This window comes from Mercurialis annua, linkage group LG1-X (genome assembly GCF_937616625.2).
Source record: "Mercurialis annua linkage group LG1-X, ddMerAnnu1.2, whole genome shotgun sequence".
NCBI lineage: Eukaryota > Viridiplantae > Streptophyta > Magnoliopsida > Malpighiales > Euphorbiaceae > Mercurialis > Mercurialis annua.
Window position 1 is genome coordinate 13,358,831 of NC_065570.1, and position 22,893 is coordinate 13,381,723.

A 22,893-nucleotide genomic window follows, 5' to 3' on the forward strand; every position below is an offset into this window, starting at 1 on the left:
GCACATTGCTCGTTATGTCTCACATCTTCGCACATTGCTCGTAATGTGACATTTGTTACATCGCTCGTGATGTGACACGTCAATAACAGGTAAGGTTCACACAACCGCACAAGATAAGGTAGTATGAACATAAACAGAAAGAAAATCATAGCACAACTCTACAAAATTCGCAATAGTTAAAACGAAAAGTTTACATCTAGTAACCATAATCATAACTGAAATCAGTGACACCAACCATGGCAGATAAAACCTGAGAAACAATGAAAAAGCCACCTCCAAGAATAAGAATAACAAGCACAGCAGAAACTGGATTCTTGAGCAACTCCACAATAGGCTCTAAAAGAGCCCAAAGAGCCCCTGTACTGACAGTCAGTGCATAGAGTGCATATCTCCTGACATTATCCCAAAACTCCTCCATCAATGGACCTTCAGGTCCCAAAGCCAATGCCCTACTGCTATCATCCATCCCCATCACAAGCAACGCAATTCCCAGCGATGCAGCTCCGACAACAGCAAACCTTAGATGCCCATTTGCAGATGCATGGTTTAGCTTATGTTTCAAGGGTTCTTGGGCTATGGGTGTTGTGAATTGTATTGACTTGTATGGATTTTTTGGAGATGGGTTGGGGAGAGTGGAGCATGTTACAACTGGTAGGAAGTTGAATTGGGAGCTGAGTGTGAATATTGTCTTCATTTATGGTTTAATGTTGAGCTCAGACCATGGTGTTCTTCTTTTATTGATTTGGTGATTCTCTACTGGTTTTTATATTTTAGTGTTAGAAGCAGGGAAGCATATGAGAAAGATTGTGTGGCTGCTTTGTTTCACTCTATGCATCTTATCTCTATCTAAAAACTTAAATTTTCTCATTTATTCTTTTTTGGTAAGCCCATCCGGTTTCCAAGGCGTCGCCCTGACTAATCCGGATCCGACCCGCGTCGCGCACCTGGCATGGTGTGGAGATTTTTCTGCATTCACATGTTTCCTTACTGTTTTGTTCAACAGAAAATGGTTCCAAAAATGATAAATAAATAAATAAATAAAAGAGCAAATTATTATGAGACGTCTCACATTTGACATAATTCACACTTTAGTATTTTCTGTTTGAAAATTAAAATAAGTGGCCCTTCACTTTTATTTTCAACAACAGTTTAGTCCCTCCGTCCATTTTTGGTGTTAGTCAACGAGATTAAAGTGCTTAGGAGTAAATCAATTTTCAAATACGAGGGACGAAATCGTTGACAAAAACAAAAGCGAGGGACTAAATCATTGACAAATACAAAAGTGGGGAACCATATAATTTCGTTGATTTAGCTGACTGACACAAAAAATGGATGGAATGACTAGATCGTCGACAAAAACAAAAGTGAGGGACCATATCGTTTGATTTTCAAATAAGAAAAATTAAAATGTAAATTATGTCAAATGTAAGGGGTGTTATAGTAATTTGCTCTAAATAAAATGGCATTTGAGTTTTGCCTCCAATACCGGAGAAAATTAATATTTAATGTTAGAAATAATATTATTAAAACAACCATTGCATATTTGAAAATTTAAATAATAAAAATGAAAAACAGTGTTGCAAAATTGAAAACTATATAAAAAAGTGGTAAACAACTTAATACTAAAAAAAATTGTTATTCTCAATAAAAAAAATTTTTCTTTCAAAAATTGAGAGTTCAAACTTAAAATACATGCAAGGGGATAAAGCTACATAATAAGTAGGGAGCAAGTAGATTTTCATTTTCATTAAGAATTTACAACTAAAATGCAGTAGCATCAGGGCTGAGCAATCCCCTTCTTCACAAGTACATCATAAACTCTATCAACTTTGGTGGTATCAAGCTTGAATAAGGGATGAGCATCAGATTTCTTACTGATATTTCCGCTAAATATTTCTTTCGTCATCACCTCCTGCATCTTCAGATACACAGGTGCTGGCAGCTTAATCTCATGGCACAGTCGTTTCTCCTGCAAATTAACAAATCTAAATCACCAAATTTCTTCTTTTGAATAACAAGCAATCGGAGGTTCATAGCTCGTAAATGGTAATATGTTTAATTCTGAGGCACAACAAAGAACAGCACGACGCATAAAAAGGATGTAGAGACATGAGCAATCCAGTACTTACAGCTTCAGAGAGTAACTGAGACTCGTGAAATCCCAATCTGTCAAAATCATTAACGTAGCTCTGTCCACCCATTCTTGAATTTGAATCCTTGCTAAATGACTCTGATCCCATATAAACATTTGGACCTCCCTGGTTACTTGGCCCACTTTCTTTTGCTCTCTCGCAACTTTCTTCAGCTTCCCTCTTTCGTTTCTCTTCAAGATATCTATCTGCTTCAGCAGATGTACGACAACCAGCGCCTCGGGCTTCCTGTATTCTCGTGCCAGCGCATCAATTCAATGCATTATTACCATTTTCATCTATCAATCAAATTTACATGCTTATGAGAGCATCATTATAGGTATGATGAGCGGTGCGGTTCACAAATGCTTGCTCATTAAAACAAATTGTGTTTATGCAGAACAGATGCATAGTAGTTTTAATCGTAGTAACCTGTCCTGCTAGTACTAAAACTGAAGGGCTCAACACATGTACAGCTTGTATTAATAATGATGGGGTAACTGATTCTAGGGTTACTGAACTTTCTCAAAATTATAAAATGGTTACTGAATTTTAAAACGAAACAAAATGGTTACAGAACTTTCAAATTTGTGATTCCGGGAGGTTTTTAAGTGAATTTCGGTCAAATTATGCTTATGTGGCAATCAATTTTTGATTATTTATGACAAATAATACCTTAAATTTTATCTATGTACATAATCAACCAAAAATCGAGTCCAAATCATTTTCTTCGGTGACCAAAAATCCTTCTTCTTAACATAAAATAATAGTTTAGCAACCATTTTGTTACGTTTTAAAGTTCGATAACCATTATGTAATTTAGGAAAAGTTCAGTACCCCCAAAATCAGCTACCCAATAATGATGATAACACATGGTAGCAACTTGTAATATTTATTCTAGGAAAGGAATCAAGAAAACCATGCGAATTGTGAATTATAAATTACATTGTGATGGCATCGATGAATTGTATACCTTGAGTTCTTGAATTCTTGTCAGAGTTCTGTGTTCTGATATAACGGTCTGAAGTAAATCATCATGCTCTTCCTTAGAATGAAAACGCATGAAGACATCATATTGCCGACATAGTGCTTTCTCATCAGGAGATAAGTCCTTCTCAAAAGGATTTGGATATAACAAATCTCTTTCCAATATAAAATCCTTTCTGCGCTTTCTCTCATCAAGCCTGACATATATCCACTTAATTTACATGATTATGTGAAACAGATTATAAATTGCTGCAACCATAATAAGGTATAAAGAAGATAACCTGGTAATATATCTTTCAACAGTCAAAACAAAAGAGCGTGTCGTTATTCTTAAAGCAAACATTCTAGCAAACAAAAGCTATAAGATGCAATATCTTAAAATTGTATCAACTTGGTGTGAAAGTAATTTGATCTTTGATCTCGACTAAGATGACGTAACATGAGAGATTTGAGAAGACAGTTGAACAATGTGTCCTCAGGCTGGGTTGAGGCATGCCTTGGGATTAAATGCCTATAAGGCTCCTAGCATTTCTAGGCATAGTATCACATGGATGAAACTAATTACTTGACCAGAAGTTCAGGGATATGATGAGGAAACATTTGAGTAACATCTGATTGTTTTAACTATCAAAACATATGCCTAATGTCTGAATAATTTAGCAACCGCTAACTGGCAATGAGACCCACCCTTAAAACATCACAAACTAATCCACTTGCAATCACACTACATAATACCTCTTTGCATAGATACGGAGCACTCGCAGCTTCAGCTCACGCTCATCTTCTGTGTCAGTGTCTTTAAATTCCATCTCAGCCAGCAACTGCTCGGCGTCATTGTCATATTCAGGGTCGAATTCTTGCCTTTTGGCATTGTAGCCACTCGACTCTACTAAAGATCCATCTTTCCCAGCAGGATTTGGTTTTTTCCCTTTAAAAGTCCTATCTGTTTGAGGATCTACAAACAAAACAAATATTTATGACCAACAGCAGCAGCCCTCATACACAATCATACTAGATTACAATTTTACAAACCTTCAACTTTAACAACACTGGGGCTATCTTTAATGCGGGCTATCTTTGATGCCTTCTTATTAGCAGATTTTGCTGCTGCATTTATGCTATTAGTACGGATTCCAGATTCGGCTTCTGATACAATGGAAGGACTAATCACAATCATGATACTATTGGAATATTACCATAACCAAAATAGAAGGAAATGTGCATCTTACCTGTATTTAATGGGGACAGTAACCGTCCAAGGTGTGGCCCTTTATGCATTTCTTCAACTCTGAGTTAATCAGGAATAAACACATAAGAGGATTGGCAAATGGATAAGAGGTAATGAATGCATGGAGAAGAACTCAAGCCATACTTGACTCTGGAAGGAGAAAATGGTGACTCCTCTTTCAAAGTATGCTCGCCAAGCATAGAGGACCCTACTAGTCAAAAAAACAACTTGAGAAATTTAGCAAAAAAAGGCGAGCATTACAACTTGTAGAATTACAATTTAACGTGCTAAATCAGAGATGAGAAAATAGAAGTATGAGGAACATAACAACTAAAGATATCACCAGACCTTTTTTGTCCTCGTGTCCTTTAGCCATGGCAAGAAGCTCCTTTCTATTTTTTCCTACCACATGAGACATATCCTACAAAGAGGAAAAATGCTTATACGTTTATTTGGGTTGAACAATGCACTTTAAACAGAGAATTGACTTTCTCAAAGAATCTTACTGGAAGAGGAAAATATGGGGAACTCATATAAACATTTGTATAGTGTTCGATGCACATTTCTTTGCTCTTTGTTCCCACATGCTCAGCAACCTCTGTCCAATTTCCTAGTCCATACATTTCAATTCCCTATAGTGAGCGTTCCAAGTAACAAAAATGATGTGTGAATCCATATTGCTTGCTAAACATTCTGCTGTTTGTAATAAATCAAAACAAAGACAGATACATTAAAACAACTACCTCTAATAGTAGTGTCTCATCATCTGCATGCCAATCGGGGCAAATTAGAGGGAAAGACAAATTATCCTGTACAGATAAAAACTCATAAATGCACATTGTCATCAGCACTTTAACATGGCAGTTCTAGAACGACGTCCACATGCGTGTTCATATAACATTAGAATGATTAAACCACTCAAAAAGTATAAGAACAAAAGAAAGACACGATAAACGTGATAGGTGAAATTACTTGTTTTATACCACATAATAGATCAGTTAAAACATAGTACATTGCCGTATCTTAAATACAGATACAAAGAATAATTCAAATGACGCAATTTTTAAATCAAAGTAAAAAATAAACATGTAAATAGAACTTTCCGAGGACATCTAACATTTAGGCTCAATGAAGATACTTCCTTAGGAAGAAGCTTATTTCCGTGTCATATGAAGCACAAAAAAACAACCATGTATATAAACGGAATAGAAATTTAGCATGAAGGGAATCACTAACCATAACCTTGTAAGGATGATTGCTTTTGTGAGGTGAAACTTCTGCTCCAACAGAAAAGCACTCTATACATAGATCAAAATCAGGGCAAATTGCGCACTTGATACGTATCTTACCAGTTATATCTTTATTGCAATAATTACAATGGTACAAAGCTTTTTTCCCATCACTTGTTCCTTGACCTGAATGCAAATGAGATAAACATAAAAAGCATACATAAAAAAGGACCATACATCAATCACTAGAATTCAAAGATGATTTTACTAAATTATAATTCTAGAAACTTAATTAGGCACAGATTTCATTTACCTCAAGTTAGCAACATTTCCAAATATCAAACTAACATAAGACTAAGCAATTTCGCAATACGTACAGCCTCAGAATCAAGCAGCTAGCTAAACTCTTTTTGGTGACAGGATTTACTCTCCCCGGGCCGAAGTTTAGGATCACTGTCAAACCAGGCAGGGGCGGACCTAGTAAGAGCTTATGGTGGCCAGTTGACTATCTTATTATTTTAGATCTTTGAAAAAATATGAATATATAAGCTAATATTATAGTTTTTCCACCTAAAATTTATAGCATTGCCCACTTTAAAATTTATATTTTATAAATTTTGTCCATCTTATAACTTTCAGTACAATCTTGCCCACCTTATAAACATTCAATACAATTTTACCCATCTTATAAAATATTTCTGAGTTCGCCACTGAAACTAGATATGTGAGCAAGTCCACATACCTGGCAATTTCAGCTGAGTCCCAACTACTCCATTATTTATTAGAAATGGCGAGTTTTAACCCGCGACCTTGGTGCCCAGATTTTCAGGCCAAACCCGTGCGGGCAGCTAGATAAAATTATGCAAAAAATAAAAGTGGAATAAATAAACATATTGGGTAATGGGTAGTACCTGCTGATGAAGATTCTAAATTTTCTCCGGTAGCAGCATTTTTCTTTCTCCTTGATCTGCATTGTCATGAAAACAAACATTACCAATTATGCAAAAATGCATTTCACATTAATCAAGTGTTAAACTTGAATAAATTAACACAAAAAAGAAAAGAAAAAGAAATAAATAAATAAACCTCTGGGTTGGGTCGTCATCGGCAGAGTGAAACTTTCCACGGGAACGACCCATTTTTTATATGAAGTATAATTTAGCTCAAAAATAACAACGAGAATTTGAAAAATTCAGCAATTATTGATGGATCGACGAGCTTCCAAAAATTCAATTAATTTTGTTAGTTACTTCTTCTGGGAATAACAATAACTGGCTGTCATTTTTTTATCTGCTAGTGGGAAGCTGAATCAATCTGTTTGTTTTCCCAGAAAATAAATAACTGAAGAGAAAAAGAAAACGGGCTCTTTTGCCTTCAAAATGTTGGGTCGGGTCCTGACTCTCCCTCGTCTCAAATTGAGACCTTCTCACATCGTTTTCTTCAAATGTCGGGTCGGATCCATACGAATTAGGAATTTTAACTCCTTCAATTCCACATTATTTGATTAGTAATACGTTTAGCGATAATGTTTAATAAATTTAGGGTTAATTTCATAAAATATCATGACCTTTACACGAAATTTCATTTTAATCACGACTTTTAAAAATTGTCATATAAAATTATGAGCTTTCATTTTTTTCAAATATATCACCAAATCAATTTTTGGTGTATTTTTGCTAACGTGCCCACCGGAATCCGGCGGATTTGAAAAAAATAAAAGGTAAAAATACACCGGAAAATTAATCGGTGATAGATTTGAAAAAAATGAAAGTTCATGCTTTTATATGACAACTTTTAAAAGTCGTGATTAAAATGAAACTTTGTGTAAAATTTGTGATTTTTTATGAAATTAACCCATAAATTTATAAACTATACATGTTTTCTCAGTTTAATCACGAACTTTAAAATTTATTGATCATATACAATAAGTTAGATTTTTTTTCAATTCAATACACCAATATTAATTCTGACAAATTCTACTAATATGTAGGTCGGAAATGACACATCATCGCCCAACATTTGGTCTTTTTTTTCACATATAAACTCATCGTTTCACTAACTATGCTACATCAAAACTCACCGTTTCATAAACTAAATGGTCATGGCAAACATGAAGAGATGCGTCGATGTCTATCCACCACCCATCTGATCCATCAATAGTCCGTTCCCACATCCGTGCTTTTATATATAGTTGCGACAATTATGATTTAATTCTTCAAGTCTCCTGCTACATGTCAATTTGCTTATAAATTTTTCAAACGTCTCAAAAGTGTAATTTAAAATATTGTTTTAGAGTTAGAAATAAAATTTGTGATTGAAGAGAAATTTATTTATAGATAAATATAGAGTTTGTGGTTGAAAAAAAAAACTTATTTTATTTTTATAAAATTGAGTTTTAAATATAAAATGAGTTGGAAATGGCCTTATATATGAAGATAATCATTCCACACAGTTCAGTTCCAATGGTTCTGTATAAAGATCAATAAGAACACATCATTATTTTATATTGGATCTTGAATATTTATTAGACAAATAGACAAATGCTAGTTATGAAAAAATAGCTAAATAGTATTTATAGAAAATATAGAAAATGAAACTTAATTTATATAAATCATATTCAAATTAATTAATGTCAAAAATATTAATAAATTATTATTTAAAATACTACTCCTGTTTATAAAAAATAGGCTTGTTTTTATTTTAGGCATCACAAATTATAGGATTATTTTCATTTTTAGAAAAAAGTTAACTAAATAAATGTCTAAAATATTCATAATTGAATTAGATTTAGTCACCTAAATAAAGTAGTAATAGTTGTGATGACAACAATAATTAATGCTTTTTGATAGTTTGAATATATAAAATAATTTTATATTTACTTTATGAGTAATTTTGAATTATTAATCAATAAATGTATTGAAAAGAATAATGCATTAACTATTTAATAAGGGTATTATAGGGAGTTAGTATAATTCTAACTAAATAAACTAAATTTCTTAATAGATGTATAAATGAAACAAGACTATCTTTTATGGACGGAGGGAGTAATAAAATATTGTCCGAATAATTAATAAAAATTCAATGATAATTTGTCGACATAAAATAAGAAATTATTATTAAAATACCTCATTTTCAAATATATTTACAACAAATTTGTCCATCTTCTCATAATTTCCCACTTTATGCTGATAACAAATATATTTACAAAAATACCCACTATATATAGAAGGCTTATCTTATTTTAGGTAAAAAAATTACATAGCCACTCTCTCTTTTCTCTCTTTCTCTCAAAATTTTCTCTTATTTTTTTCTTCTTTTCCGTTTGTTTTTCCGTTTGTCTCTTCCGATTGTTTTTCCGTTTGTCTCTTCCGTTTGCTTTACCGTTCGCACTTCCGTTTGTCTATTTCCGATGGATTTCTCGTCTCTTTCGGCCGCTTTTCCGTTCGTCTCTTTCATTCGCGCTTTTTGTTTGTCTCTTCTGTTCGCACTATGGATTTCTCAACAACATTTTTAGATTTTTTTATAATTTTTTAGGTTTTTTGTGATGGTTTAAGCATTTTATAACTAAATTATTGTAAATCTATAATTTTTTTTGTTTATAAATCATTCTTTTATTCATATAATTATTTTGTCTTTCTCTTATTCATAGATTTGTTTATTTATTTTAATGCTACTGATTTTGATAAGAACAAATTGATTTATGGTGTATTTGCAGTGTTTTTATAATGTATTTACGTTACAGTGTATTTTTGGTGTATTTATAGTTATTAATGGTGTTTTTCGGTGTATATATAATTTTTGGTGTATTTATGTTATTTTTTAGTATATCTATGGTACATTTGCAGTGTTTATGGTGTATTTGTAAATCACCAAAGTTACACTAAAAAACACAATATATACACTATAATACACCATAGTTACACTAAAAACACGATAAAAAATATAAGAAAAATGTGAAAAAAGTATTTATAAAATTAATAAAAGAAGAAGATATTTTTTTGTTAAAAAGATTAGAAAAGTAAAGACAAAAAACAATATAAAATTGTAAATAAAATAGGAAATAGTGTGCTGTATAAAATTCCCTCATAAAATAGCGGCCCACTGATTTGTTACAATTTTTGGTGTGAATAACTATCTAAGATTCAAAATTGTAGTTTTCCTACCATCCACTTGGAGAATGTCAACAATGATTTTTTAATTTTAGATGCTTTTTGTTCAATTTTTACCTCCTGTTTAGGATTTTCTCTCGAGAAATTTTTACGTAGACTCAGTCCAATACGTCATCTGCGGACTAAGCCTGTTATATCATGATACGTCATTAAAATAATGGCAATCTTATAAATTCGTTTGTTATTTATTTACACATTTGAATAGTAACATTAAGAGATTGACATTATTTTAATAACGTGTCATAATGTGATATAAGTCCACGGATAACGTGATGGACTGAATCTAACTAATAATTTCTCCGTCACACGAGGTGCACAGCCTAATTTTAAAGATGACTTTCACTAGGCCATATAATAGTTATGTTTTTTTCTCCCTTTTGTTTTGAAATAAAATAAAGGCCTAATACCTTAAAACCCCCTGAACTTTTAGCCCCTTTTCAATCATACCCTGACGTTCAAAACTTGTCAATTTTACCCTATTTTGCATTTTTGTGTTTCAATTTTACCCTGAAATATTAAATTAACGTCTTTTTCATTTGGAAAAAATATAAAAACATTCTCCATTTCTAGCATATATTAATTGTATATTTTTAAAATTTATTTAAATTTAGTTACATTAATTAAGAATTTAAATTAGTGTTAATTTGACAATGGTTTTTAGTTAGTTTTTAAAAATAAAGTACTTATTTGTACTTTTTTGAATAAAAAAGAATTTAATTTCATCTTTATATTTAGTTAATTGAATGATTTCATCATTTAAGTGAAAGAATTAACAGAAATTAAAAAATTGGGGTACAATTGAAAACGGGGTTAATGACACTTGTGTGTCTCATTTGCTAATTATTTCTCAAATTACCCCCAAAAAATAATAAATTCTCATTTAGTGCCTTACAGACCGAGGAACAGTTCCGCGGTTTGTGTAAACCGCGGAACTGTTCCGCGGTTTGGCTTACGTGGCTCCTCGCTGGCCAGTCAGGGAGGAGCCACATAGGCAAAGCAAACCGCGGAACACTTACACGGTTTGCTTTGTCCAACGTGACAAACCGCGTAACTATTCCGCGGTTTGCTTTTTGTGCAGCCAGGGAATTTGATTCCCTGTCTGCACTGATTGGGAGAAAATTCTCCCAATCATTTGATTTATTTTTAATGATTGGGAGGTTTCTCCCAATCATTTAAAAAAAAAAATTAATATTTTATTTATTTAAAAATGAAAAAATCTTTGGTTAAAAAAATTTTACGTTTTAATTGTTGAATTTTTTAACTTTAAAACGTTTGAATTAGTTAATTTTTTTAACATTCTACAAAAATAAATTTATAAAATACTACAAAATAATTATATTAACAAATATTCAAATAAAATTTATACTTCATAACAATAACATATTTAATAAACTAAAAATTACAAAGTACAAAAAAAAAATCACCGAGGAGTCCTATCGTCATATCTGCTAGTGACCGGGAGGTTCGAGCGCAAGTTGTTTCTGTTACGGTTCGCCCGACGGCCTGTACTGATGGTGAGGTAACGTCGACCTGGGCGACCATCACCATCTCCCCCTCCTGCATCGGCGTCCTCGTCGTCGTCTCCGTCGTCACCCTGCTGGTCCTCGGGAATGGCCGTACTCGTCGTTGCTGGTGGCGGGGTAACAAATTCTTCTTGTTGGCGGAATATCATAGCCTCCATGCTGTCTAGACCTAACCAACTGCTACCATATGATAGAAAGTTTGTAGTCCCAGGTGTCTCTGGAAGTCCCTGTGAAGCTGGAAAGTCCTGTGTACCCTGTGTAGGCTGATCCCACTGCACCTAAAAAGTAGGCACCGTAAGTGGTACATAAGCAGGCGGCGGTGGAACAAAAGGTGAAGAAGGTCTTGGTGGCACTGGATATGAACATGATCCCTGAAAATAGTGATGTGCCGAATCCCCGTAAAACTGGCCAGATGAAGAAGGAGGACCCGATGAAAAGGGTGGCGGTGCAGAGCTGGACCCCCGCGTAATAGTAATGTCCTCTGAAAGGATGAAAAACCACTGGGGGAGGCATAGGATCGGTCGGACGCTGAGGTGGTGCAGGGGGATGACGCCGCTCTCGCCGTCGATGTCGCAGTGTAGTCGGATCTATCGGCGCGTCAGGTATGACTGGTAGTCGATGCGGCGGTATAGAAGGCTCGATAAGGGGCGATGTAACATCACAGCGGTCCTCTCTAGTGCCTCTCTGTGTGCTGGCTGCGAACCGCCGAAGCTCAGTGTCAACAGGAGCATCCCTACGTACACGCTCCACAAAATCGGCCTGCAAATAAAGATATAATACGTTAAAAAAAGTAGGACATTAACCCACAATTTGACATTGATAAATTAATTGAAAAACATATAATTTAAGAAAATACCTGTGCTCCGAGCTCAGCGCCCTGTCGTGTGATCCAGCGACGCGTGACATACCGAAACCAATCCATATACTCGGAATGGTAATGAGGTGGGTCCTGGAGGGACTGTCCTGAAATTACAAACCGGATCCTGTCGTCCCACACACGAATGTAGTAAGAGTGTGTCTGGATCCAAGATGAGCTGCTTTTCAGGGTAAGGGTGTGTAGTGAGTGGTCCTGATGTGGGGCGTCTGGAATACCCTGTTGCAATCCGAACTGCTGCAGAACTCTGTCTGCATGGTGCCACTCCACAATATGAAAATAGATAAGTGGAACCGTGGCCCGCCAAAAAGCGCGCCCATCCAAACAATATGCTGGGAGAGTGTCCAGCATATCATCAGTGTACGGCTGCCAGATAAACTGCATGTATAAAATATAAGATATTTAGTATTAAAACATTCCCACAATAAGCTATTTAACATACGAGATAATAAAACCGAAACATAATTTCTTACATCTTCGTAGCGAGACGTGTCAAGCCGAACACGGATGTCAGGCAGCGAGTGTCGGGCCGCACGGCTGGCGTTATATCTTGTTATCATCCAATCTGTCTCGCCTTTTAAAAGAGACGCACGCAACCTCCAATTGCAAGTGTCATTGTTCAGACACCCAAGAACTATTGTTTTACCAGTTGTTTGACTGCTCTTGTATTCTTTATTAGCTGCAATGTGATAACTCGTCGCGCATATCTGGACAGCATACCTCGAACTAAAAACCATCCCCAATTCAAACTCTTTGCCAGCTTCCCATATTGCATTTTTTTAGGCCACAGATTCATATTGACACACATGTCGTCAACATTCTGATGCGTGTACTCATGAGGAAGGCGCGACTCAAAATGATCTGTATTTTGTTCCGACTCACCACCGACATTCTCACCATGGGTGTCATCTCCATTCTCACCACCGATGTCATCATCATCATCATCCTCGTTGTCATCAGCAACGGCCCCGTAGAAGTGTTCTTCTTCCTCATCTTCATCACTAAAATCATCACCATCGTCTACATCCGCACAGTCGTCTACATCCGCACAGTCGTCTACATCCGCACGTACTTGAGATAACAGATTGTACACAATATAAAACTCAAGTACCCTCATTTGTGGCGTCCGCGAAACATTACGCCACATTGCTTCCATGTGAACATCTATCTCCATAGGAAAACCATCATATTTTTGAAATCTTCCATGTTCATCGAACCGAGGCACTCGTAGATAAATCTTCACTATCTCGTCAGCATCGTTCAGCCCAATTACCCTTCTAATTACGACTTGTAGTTGGGCAAAATTCACTACACTCGTTAGCTCAACCAGTTCTGATTTACCAGAAACATAATCAACTCCACCCAGAGTCGATAATATTGTACCATCCCAATAATTTTTTAGGGCTGGCAGCTCATTTGTCGTCATTACTACATTAAAAAATATAATTTTAACTACATTTTTAGGGCTGACAGCTCATTTTTCAAAATTAATCGTACTAAATTTATCAAATAATTAAAAAGAGGGTTACTCTCATTTAAAATATAATTCGAATATTCTACATGTCAAATTCAAATTTTTAATAATTAGCCGATTTAAATGTAAATTCAAATTTTTTATATTAACTTTTTTTCACAAAGTTACAGTTATAAAAAAATTTAGGCCAAATGTTGTAAAAAGGCCAAACCTTTCATAAAAGTTTCACAAAAGTCCTGACCTTTCAATTTTGTCAATTTTGGCCAAAAACAAATTATTTGGTTTCAGTTGTGGCCAACTCTCAATTTGATTTCAATTTGCCTATGTGGCGCCTATGTGACGCCTATGTGGCATGCGAAATAGTGAAAGTTCGGGATTTTTGTGAAACTAAATAATCCATTTTTGGCCAAAATTGACAAAATTGAAAGGTCAGGACTTTTGTGAAACTTTTGTGAAAGGTTTGGCCTTTTTATAACATTTGGCCAAAAATTTATGTTTTCTCTAAATGCTGTTAAAAACAAATACCTATTTTTATATTTAATTTTTTAGTATCAAATCTATTTATATAATATAAAACATAAATTTTAATATTTTCACTAATTCCAACCTAATTTAAAAATATTTTAAAAATTTCATATATTCGATTTTCTAATTTTAATTTACTCTATTTTACATTTATATAAATTTTATACACATTACTCTAATTTCATTTACACATTAATCTAATTTATTTTATAATACATATTTTTAAAAAAATTAACTAAATCTAACTATATTTATTTTTTAATCTAACTACATTTCAAACATCATTTAAATCTAACTACATTCAATAATTAAAAATAACATATCTATAAATTTAAAAGACTCACCCGATAATTCTGCCAAAAATTAATATTCTACACCAAAAAATAATATTCCGCCACAAAAAATAATATTCCACCACGAAAATCGACTCCGCAAAATCTTCTCCACAATAATATTTGTTGTCGAGTGAAACTAAATCTTTTCCACCCATTTAATAAATTTCTCTCTAATCTAAATCTTCTCTCTTACTATTTATCTCTCTACATATTTTATCTCTCAACTTTACTCTACATTTTTTTTTAAAACTACACTAGTGAGTGAAAGGGGGAAGGGGGAACGGTTCCCTTATATAGGGGTTGCAGACCGCGGAAATCTTCCACGGTCTGCAACTACCTGGTCAAAGGGAATTTATTCCCTGTCAGAGGGAATAAATTCCCTCTGTAAACCGCGGAAGTGTTCCGCGGTTTACATTGACGTGTCACTGTAAACCGTGGAATAATTCCGCGGTTTACGCCGACGTGGCTCCACCTGCGTCCAGATGGAGCCACGTCTGCAGACCGCGGAACACTTCCGCGGTTTGCAGTAAGCCGCGGAAGTGTTCTGCGGTCTATAGGTGACAAATAAAGAAAAATTGTTAATTGGGGGCTAATTTAAGAAATTTTACTAATTTTATAAATAAACATGTCATTAACCCTTGAAAACGGAAAATTTAAAAGTGGGTAAAATTGAAAACTTTTCAACGTCGGAGTAGATTTGAAAAAAAGTCTAAAGGTGAGGGTTTTTTGAGTGATTAGGCCTAAAATAAAATATGAGATGCATTATCAAGAACTTCCAATCGCCAAGAACTTGAAGACTCCAATCTTAATTGTCGCCTTGTGTTTACAGTTCTGATTCCAGAAATTGCAAGGGTACTTAAAATATAAAATAGCATGTTCTTTTTGTTACTGGCGGGTGATGATTAGCAAATGCTTCCATCATTCAGAACCACAAAAAATTGGAAGGACGAGCGAACTGTTGGGGCAGTGTTATTAAACAGTTATTTGTAGCATTTACTCGGAAAGAATGACGAGATTACATTAGTATGATGACTTTCATATGAGCAATATGATAACAATGGCGAAGAATTATCCGCATCGTTGGTTGGTAACTAAACGATTCAGGCCAGACTAGACCTTGTAATCTCATAGGCCAAGAAGCATGCTGCGTTTGCAGGAACACTTCGACCCATGGCAGGTCCAAAACCCTTGTACAAGCCTTTGACACCTTCGGTAGCTAAGATCGTTTTAAAAGCATTGATAGAGCCACTAAACCTGGGGTTTTTGTAATCATCAACCTGAAGTACACTCTTGACGACATCAGTAGGATATACCAGTCCCCAAAAGGATGCTCCAGCCAACCCTCCGGCCAACATCAAAGAGCCCCTCCCCAATTGGGAAGTATCCTGGCCCCCAGCAAGGGATTGTTTCAACAATTCGTAGACCCCGAACATAATAGCATTTCCAGGAACTTCTCGTCCTAAGGTAGGCACCAACCCCTTGAAAAGACCCCTCGCTCCACCTTCTGATTTCAGAACTTGCCTTGCGACATCCATTGGCCCTGCATATTTCGGTGCAACAGCTGCTGTGCCAGAACCTGCTGCTGATCCAGGACCTGCTAATGCACTTTGCGCTTGCAACCTGTTTCCGACATGAAGAGAGACAAGCTAATTGGTAAATTCATAAGTTGAAAAGCCCTTTCTTTTAAAAGGAAAACGAAATGATAGATAATTCATTCATTCACAGCCTATGTTACACAGAAATAAATATGTAAGAAATGGAAAACGCTTAAATGAAACACTATTTTCTTACAAGAAAATGCTTTCAAAAGGATTTCAGAAACCGAAATGAAACATCGACAAATTTCTACGCGACATAGTTCACAACTACATCCAACCAAAATGAAACGTAATGCTGAAAGGTAGGACTTGACAAGTTCCGGACCAACAAAGTTTGCGAAGGATATTACGAGGATGAGAAAATTGACCTGCATTTGATCAACTCAGTAGGGCAAGCAAGAAAAGAAACAGCAAGTCCAGCACCAGCTCCACAAACAATCTGCTGATTAATAGTAAGCGGGACACCAGGTTGAGACCTCAGCAGAACCTCCATTTGTCCCCTGACCGTGAAAAGAACAGCATTAAAGGCGGCCACAGTGGCAAGAGGAGCTCCCATACCTTTGTATAACCCCCCCGGCCCCTCTGCACGCAATGTCTGCCTCACAGCGTCCATTGCACCTGCAAACTTGGGGGGCTGCCCGGGTAGCGGAACAGGCTGACTCTGCAGCTTCACCTTGATGGTGTCGAAGGGGTGTCCACAAATCAACTGCGCTGCTCCCCCGACAGTCCCCGCTGTTAAGTCCTTCGCTACATCCCCCATCTAACGTAACTGTCATCAAAACACAGTTAGCTTATACCTTAACCGTTTCTTGTAACTAAAACCCAAGTCAAAGGCAGTGTATGGAACAGGACAAGCTAAGAAATCCAACCAAAAATATGCAATACAATTAAACAGAAATTTAACTAATCAAAACTATAATTTTAGACATCTCAATCAATTTTTATGCAATGAAAACAAATTTATAAAAATTTAAGGTGCAATCTGAAAACATTGCGCGCAACCCAATAGGCTCCGATATATTGGGATGGATACTGCTCATAAATCAGTAGAAATAAAATAAAAATGCAGAGGTAAACCTCTGATAGTTTAGTTACCTTTGAACAAAGATGAGGGTAGAGTCAGAGGGTGGGATGAGAGTTGACAGAGAAGAAGATAATTTACGGTTTAGTTTCAATCTTACAACTTCAATAGGTTCCCCAATTTTCAATTTTTTAAGCTTTTTTTTTGAGTTAAAACTTTTATTTTATTTATTATAATAACTGTTTTTTTTTTCTAAAGCTAGAATAAATTAATAAAGACATAAATACAAACAATGAAAGTCATCTATATCTATATTATATATAAAAGCACGGATGGGGGGGACAGACAAATTTACTGAATAATCCTTTTCAGTTTACTACTAAATAAAGGTTTTATAGTCATTAACTAATTAGTTATTTAATTAATCATTATTGTAATTAAAGTTCTAATTAGAATAGGTAGCTAAATTATCTTTAATTTAGTTTTTAGTATATAAAAAATAACTAATTAATTAAATATAATTAATTACATTTAATTAAAAATATATTATTATTAGAATAGAGTCATAATTAGAACACTATTATTTGATATGTTTCGGATGTTATAAAGGTGGAAATCGAGCAATTCTTTTTAATTTATAGCATTAATTTATAACTGCAAATATAGGGATATTAAACTCCCTAGGTCACTGAGTTATTCCAATATTACAGAAAGGGTACTAAATTTCAAATCGTTAAAAAATGGTCACTAAGTTATCAAATGATTTCACGGGATGTCACTCGAGGCAAAACGCACTAAACGTTTTGCGTTTTATCCTACGTGGCATGACATAATTACAAAAAGGTGTATAATTCAGTATTATTTTTTAACAAAATGGTATAACTCAGTACCCGTTTTGTAATTTGCGATAAATTTAATGACATTCTTTTAAGACGGTAACCTCCCTGAGAAATAATTCGATAACTTAGTGACCATTTTTTAACAATTTAAAATTTAGTACCCTTTCTGTAATATTAGAATAACTCAGTGACTTAAGGGGTTAAATATCCGCAAATATAGTCCTAATTAGAACACTATTGCATTCCTCCCGGCGAGACATCATATAGTACAATAAAATCGCCTCCTGCTTCGTTCCACAGCGGTGTGGTTCGACGGAAAAAGCTGAGTCGTAAACCAAGTTTATTATGGATTTGGGTTTTACTGCTTTTGGCTATTTTCTTCATTTATCTTTCAGTTTTTGGCGTCAAATTCCAACTTCCAGGTCACGCTCTTTTTTTAATCCAATTTAATTCTACGTTTGAATTATGATTTTATGATTTATGTTCGCAGGTAATTTAGAAAGTTTGGAGAAATTGGGTGATAATAGAATTCTTAATACAAGTAGTATTAGTGTTCCAAAGCAGCAAGAGTCGTCATGATAGGTATATCCCTATCTTTCACCTTACCCACTATGTTTTGTAGATATAATTTTTAATAGAGTAATTATAATATTATATGAGAGATATATTGAAAAGCAGGAAAAAATAAACTATGAATGTAATTTAGAATTACATGCAACCAACTTATTTAATTTAATATTATAATTTATCAATTTATAGATTTTTAAAAATAAGAATTCAAATCCGATTAGAAATATAATTAAGACAATAAAAATTAAATTTTATGGACAATAAATTTGTGATGAACTATTGATAATTGAATAGAGTACTAATTAAAATAGATTATTTTAATATTTAATTATTTTTATTTTTATTTTTATTTAATTATTTAGAATTATAATTAAGATAAATTACTAATTTAATTATTATTTGATATTTTCTTTATATATTTTCTATAGACAACTCCTATTAACTACTATTTCAACAATTATTTATATTTTATACTTAAATATATTTTATAATTATAAAAATAATCATTAACTAAATATAAATATATTATTTTGACGAGTCACACTACGAGTCACGTGTGAAACACGTAAGGCGACACTAGTATTATAAAGAACTCAATATGATCTTTCAAATTTGAACAAACAAATACTAACCAATCATCCAAGACAAGCAAAAAATAATCAAAAAAATAAAGAAAATTCATGACATGAGTCCCGTAAACTTAAAACAATGTAAAACTATGTTCCCGTTAAGCGGGGTACTTAGATAATTTTTCTTTCGATTTTCACAATAAATCCGCTCTATCCGACGAAACCTAATATTTTTGGTTCATCTTCAATAATGTTTTAGAAAATAGATCTACACACCTCCCCAATTCTTAGATCTACAACAACATGAATTTAAAGTTTGAACGAACATTAAAGATGTTTGAACGATCAAAAACATCATGTCAAAGAGGCAAAAAAAGACAACAAAATTTAATTTAATAACATAAAAATTCAAATTGAAAAGACCATTTTAAAAAAAACTTATTCAAAATAATAGATCTACAATAATTAATACTATGGGCGGAGAGAAGATGATTTTCCGGTTAACCGGAAAAATCATCTTCTCCTATTCTCAAGAAGATGAAGAAAAGAAACTCATTTTTCTAAAGACAAGGAAGAGTATAATTTTGAGAGAGAAAGAGAGGGAAACATAATAAATGTTCAGCTACAGAAATTTAAATATAATTTTCTATTTTTATATGGTTAGCATTTTAAAATAAATTATAGATTAGTGATTTTCTTTTATAAATAAATTATTAATTTTTACTTTTTGCATTTTTGAAAATTTAACATATAAAACCATAATTTTAAATGATACTAAAAATAAAATAGACTCAGCATAGTAGTCCCAAGTGTAAAAATATACTTTATTTACTAAAATTTTACAATTAAATTAAATTTCACTAAACTAGTTCTATGTTAATAAATTAAATTTTTTAGTATGAATAGATAAAATTGGCAAAAAAAATTTAAAAAATTTAATCCATTAGCTCTTTTCTTTTTAAAATAAACTTAACCATCGGGTTAATAATAGCTAAACCTTAGCATGGAAACCGGTTTTAGGATATTTGGATATCTTTTATACGAACCGATTTTTTTGACAACATGTCGGCCATGTCACCGCCAACTAAGTATTAAAGCGCTCATTGGACAACCAATGTCCGATCAGTCTACTAATCCTTGTTTTGCAGGTCAAACCCGTCCAGAAAGCATACTCTATCAATTGGCGCCATCTATAAAAAAAGACTTGTAAAATTTTCAAATCGAAGAAGTTTTATGCGAAGCAAATAAATTTCATTGAAAAGGATGAGCTCTGACATGACCGATTGAAAAAACAAACAACCACTTTCGCCGACCGTCGGCACAAGAACTTCAACAATGCCAAGATATAATGGCTCTGGTAACAACTCAAATATCAATAGCGCCACCATTAATTATTGAACGAAACTAATTAAGGTGACAAATACCATCAATTCCTGCCACTATACGGATATGTGGATGCAACCCCTACGGTGGTGTTTCACAAAGTCTATCATCAAACCCTGATGAAGATGCTAGAATAGTTTAAATCTAACTTAGATAAAACGGTCGAGGAAGCCCGAAACGCGACTAAAAATCATGTTGAAAACATTAATCTCCAAAGAATAGAGTACTTGACTTCACCCTAAAATCTCCATAGAAAAAATCTGGAAACATCAGAAGGAGATGGCGATGAAAGAAGAAATTCAAGAGATCAAGGTTGTAATGCTCAAAACGGGTGTAGAGAGCAAACTGACGAAAGAAACCCAGAAAAACCAAGACAACACTCGAAGCAGACGTGGAGAGTAAATCAATAAGAGAAATGAAGGAGCCAACCTAGAAAACTGTCACGACCCAAATTATTGAGCCGCGACCGGCGCTAGGGAATGAGAGTGGTAGCTACAAATCCCGTAGCAAGTCTAGAAGCACTAACAATTTTTTGTAAATAAAGTATATAATTTTACATAAAACGTCTACAGAAAACTTCTTTAGATAATATAATTACAAATATTTGAAATATCGTATTTTTTTCTGAAAACGTTTGCGGAACAATTCGTAAAAACCATGGTTTTACAAAGCGATATCCAATATCCAGTACCACCCTGTTTCTAGTCATAACCACAACCAATTCCACTCACGGCAATTGGTACAAAAATCAAACGGATAAAACATCATCCTTATAGACAAATTACTTATAAAACCATATCAGAGTTTACATTTAAATATATACCGTTTGAATTCAAAACATTACTTTTATGCTGACACCTACTAATTACTGCAGCTCTAGGAACTTGTACTTTGTGCAAGTCAAAAGACTTCCAACACAAAGAAGATGGTCTGTCTGATCCGACTCTGATTACCTGGAAAAAAAAACATCAAAGTGAGTGGGCCAATATTTTGGGAAATACTGAGCGAGTTTACATATTGCTAATGGTATTATAAAAATATAGCATCGCATGCTCAAACATATATAAATCAATGCATGATATAAGAAAATAATATTACGTTCTCAAGCGTTGGATCCGATCGAAATCCTGATCTTAAGCTCTATCTCATCTTTCTATATCGTATCCATATCGAATCATATCATATCGAATCATTTCAATACAAATGGTCTGGTCCCGAGACAATTCAACCGAGTTCAACCGCGACCAATCACTAAATCCCAAGTCGTGGGTCCCGAGATAGTTCAACCGAGTTCAACTCACTAGATACGGGTCTCGGGATAGTTCCACCGAGTTCAACCTCGTATCTCTCATTCATATTCCATCTTTCATATTCATATTATGCGCATTCATATCATCAATAACAATATAGACACGCTAGAATGACTCAAATATTGGTGATCGTACAGTCTATTGACACCTAATAGGTAGTTAGTTTATTCAGATCGTACACTAGATTCATATATTCACAACTATTGGTAAAACAATATATCATACAATCAAATCGTATAAATGCGATGTATCTGATAATCATATTCATAATATATGAAATTAGCTTTTATAATAATACGCAAAAGTAAAATGCAACTCACAATGACCGCTATCCAAAAATGCAGTATCATAATCCATATCACTCAAGTCTCATGCGCTATTCAATCCCTTAGCTATACCAGTTCCTCGGCCTGGTAGCTCGTCGATACCATAATCACCTATTCAAATCCCTCGTACGTTTAATTCATAACCGTAAACTCTATGCTGAAGCCCTAAGTTACAAACTTAGGTTAATATGACCTTCTAAATACGACTCTTAACTTCGATAACCTCTTAATCGTATTCTTATACTTAGTCGAGATACTTGTTGTACTTTTATTATCGATTCCAACTATAGGTTTTATACATATCAAAACCTTAGTCGTACACGTCATGTTCTATATCTAATTTCATATTTTCGAGTCCATGATTCATTCTTTTTAATGTCCGACATACTTGAAATTGGAAAACTGGGTCGTAACGGGGCAAAAATGCCCAAAAGGTGCCTCGTGCCAATTGTGCGATCGCACAGGAGGCACAGTGTGCGTCCGTACAACTTGGCTGTGCGTTAGAAATTCATTTTCGGGCTGTCCCGACGTGCTCTGATGCTTCTGACGCGATTCAGACACTTTTCCTAACAATACCCATCTTTAACATTTTCAAATACGACTTTAGAAACGTGATTTTAGCGAGTTCGTTTTGTCCGCAACTCTTTTAAACTAAAATAGCCCATAACTCATTAAAAACATAAATTAAAACGTTAAGCTTACCTCGATTCAAAGCTTGGAGATGGTATATATCGATTTTTTTAAAGCAATGGAACGAAAATCACGCGATTCAGACGAAAAACGGCGAAACCGCATCAAATCGAA

The 22,893-nt window shown here is 34.2% G+C and overlaps 4 protein-coding genes across 9 annotated transcripts; all 4 read right to left on the reverse strand.

Moving 5' to 3' along the window:
• Window positions 1–159: 159 nt before the first annotated feature.
• On the reverse strand, window positions 160–832 carry LOC126671256 (uncharacterized). The gene has a single exon (XM_050367920.2). It carries the CDS (start codon window positions 692–694, stop codon window positions 197–199), a length of 498 nt encoding a protein of 165 aa, XP_050223877.1. The 5' UTR covers window positions 695–832; the 3' UTR covers window positions 160–196.
• A 784-nt stretch (window positions 833–1,616) lies between these two features.
• LOC126664964 (transcriptional adapter ADA2) lies at window positions 1,617–7,001 on the reverse strand. Of its 6 annotated transcripts, none has more exons than XM_056106110.1 (14): window positions 6,660–6,999; window positions 6,485–6,540; window positions 5,951–6,026; window positions 5,581–5,759; window positions 5,088–5,153; window positions 4,851–4,976; window positions 4,693–4,765; window positions 4,489–4,555; window positions 4,346–4,404; window positions 4,149–4,262; window positions 3,852–4,071; window positions 3,103–3,313; window positions 2,130–2,378; window positions 1,617–1,969 (listed from the first exon to the last, which is right to left on the reverse strand). In XM_056106110.1, exons 4-14 carry the CDS (start codon window positions 5,581–5,583, stop codon window positions 1,778–1,780), a joined length of 1,380 nt encoding a protein of 459 aa, XP_055962085.1. In that variant the 5' UTR covers window positions 5,584–5,759; window positions 5,951–6,026; window positions 6,485–6,540; window positions 6,660–6,999; the 3' UTR covers window positions 1,617–1,777. The 6 variants fall into 6 exon arrangements, with proteins under 6 accessions (XP_055962085.1, XP_055962084.1, XP_050213555.1 ...); XM_056106109.1 differs by having other exon boundaries at window positions 5,887–6,026; XM_050357598.2 differs by lacking the exon at window positions 5,951–6,026 and having other exon boundaries at window positions 6,660–7,001.
• A 4,160-nt stretch (window positions 7,002–11,161) lies between these two features.
• Window positions 11,162–12,511, reverse strand: LOC126665301 (serine/threonine-protein phosphatase 7 long form homolog). Its single transcript, XM_050358060.2, has 2 exons — window positions 12,122–12,511; window positions 11,162–12,024 (listed from the first exon to the last, which is right to left on the reverse strand). The coding sequence occupies exons 1-2, from the start codon at window positions 12,488–12,490 to the stop codon at window positions 11,446–11,448; spliced, it is 948 nt and encodes a 315-aa protein (XP_050214017.2). The 5' UTR covers window positions 12,491–12,511; the 3' UTR covers window positions 11,162–11,445.
• A 2,907-nt stretch (window positions 12,512–15,418) lies between these two features.
• On the reverse strand, window positions 15,419–17,298 carry LOC126665626 (mitochondrial carnitine/acylcarnitine carrier-like protein). The gene is made up of 3 exons (XM_050358467.2): window positions 17,167–17,298; window positions 16,440–16,840; window positions 15,419–16,093 (listed from the first exon to the last, which is right to left on the reverse strand). Exons 2-3 carry the CDS (start codon window positions 16,829–16,831, stop codon window positions 15,574–15,576), a joined length of 912 nt encoding a protein of 303 aa, XP_050214424.1. The 5' UTR covers window positions 16,832–16,840; window positions 17,167–17,298; the 3' UTR covers window positions 15,419–15,573.
• Between the last annotated feature and the right edge of the window lie 5,595 nt (window positions 17,299–22,893).

What these genes read in the sequence shown, in the direction of transcription:
- LOC126664964 (XM_050357598.2), bottom strand. Translation starts at nt 6,712, where the DNA reads ATGGGTCGTTCCCGTGGAAAGTTTCACTCTGCCGATGACGACCCAACC. An exon ending in TTTTCTCCTTCCAGAGTCAA is followed by an intron (nt 4,405 to 4,488) that starts GTATGGCTTGAG and finishes TGATTAACTCAG; the next exon opens with AGTTGAAGAAATGCATAAAG. An exon ending in CAGTGTTGTTAAAGTTGAAG is followed by an intron (nt 4,072 to 4,148) that starts GTTTGTAAAATT and finishes TTTTGTTTGTAG; the next exon opens with ATCCTCAAACAGATAGGACT.
- LOC126665301 (XM_050358060.2), bottom strand. Translation starts at nt 12,490, where the DNA reads ATGCTGGACACTCTCCCAGCATATTGTTTGGATGGGCGCGCTTTTTGG. An exon ending in GCGCTGAGCTCGGAGCACAG is followed by an intron (nt 12,025 to 12,121) that starts GTATTTTCTTAA and finishes CTTTATTTGCAG; the next exon opens with GCCGATTTTGTGGAGCGTGT.
- LOC126665626 (XM_050358467.2), bottom strand. Translation starts at nt 16,831, where the DNA reads ATGGGGGATGTAGCGAAGGACTTAACAGCGGGGACTGTCGGGGGAGCA. An exon ending in ACTGAGTTGATCAAATGCAG is followed by an intron (nt 16,094 to 16,439) that starts GTCAATTTTCTC and finishes TGTCGGAAACAG; the next exon opens with GTTGCAAGCGCAAAGTGCAT.
- LOC126671256 (XM_050367920.2), bottom strand. Translation starts at nt 694, where the DNA reads ATGAAGACAATATTCACACTCAGCTCCCAATTCAACTTCCTACCAGTT.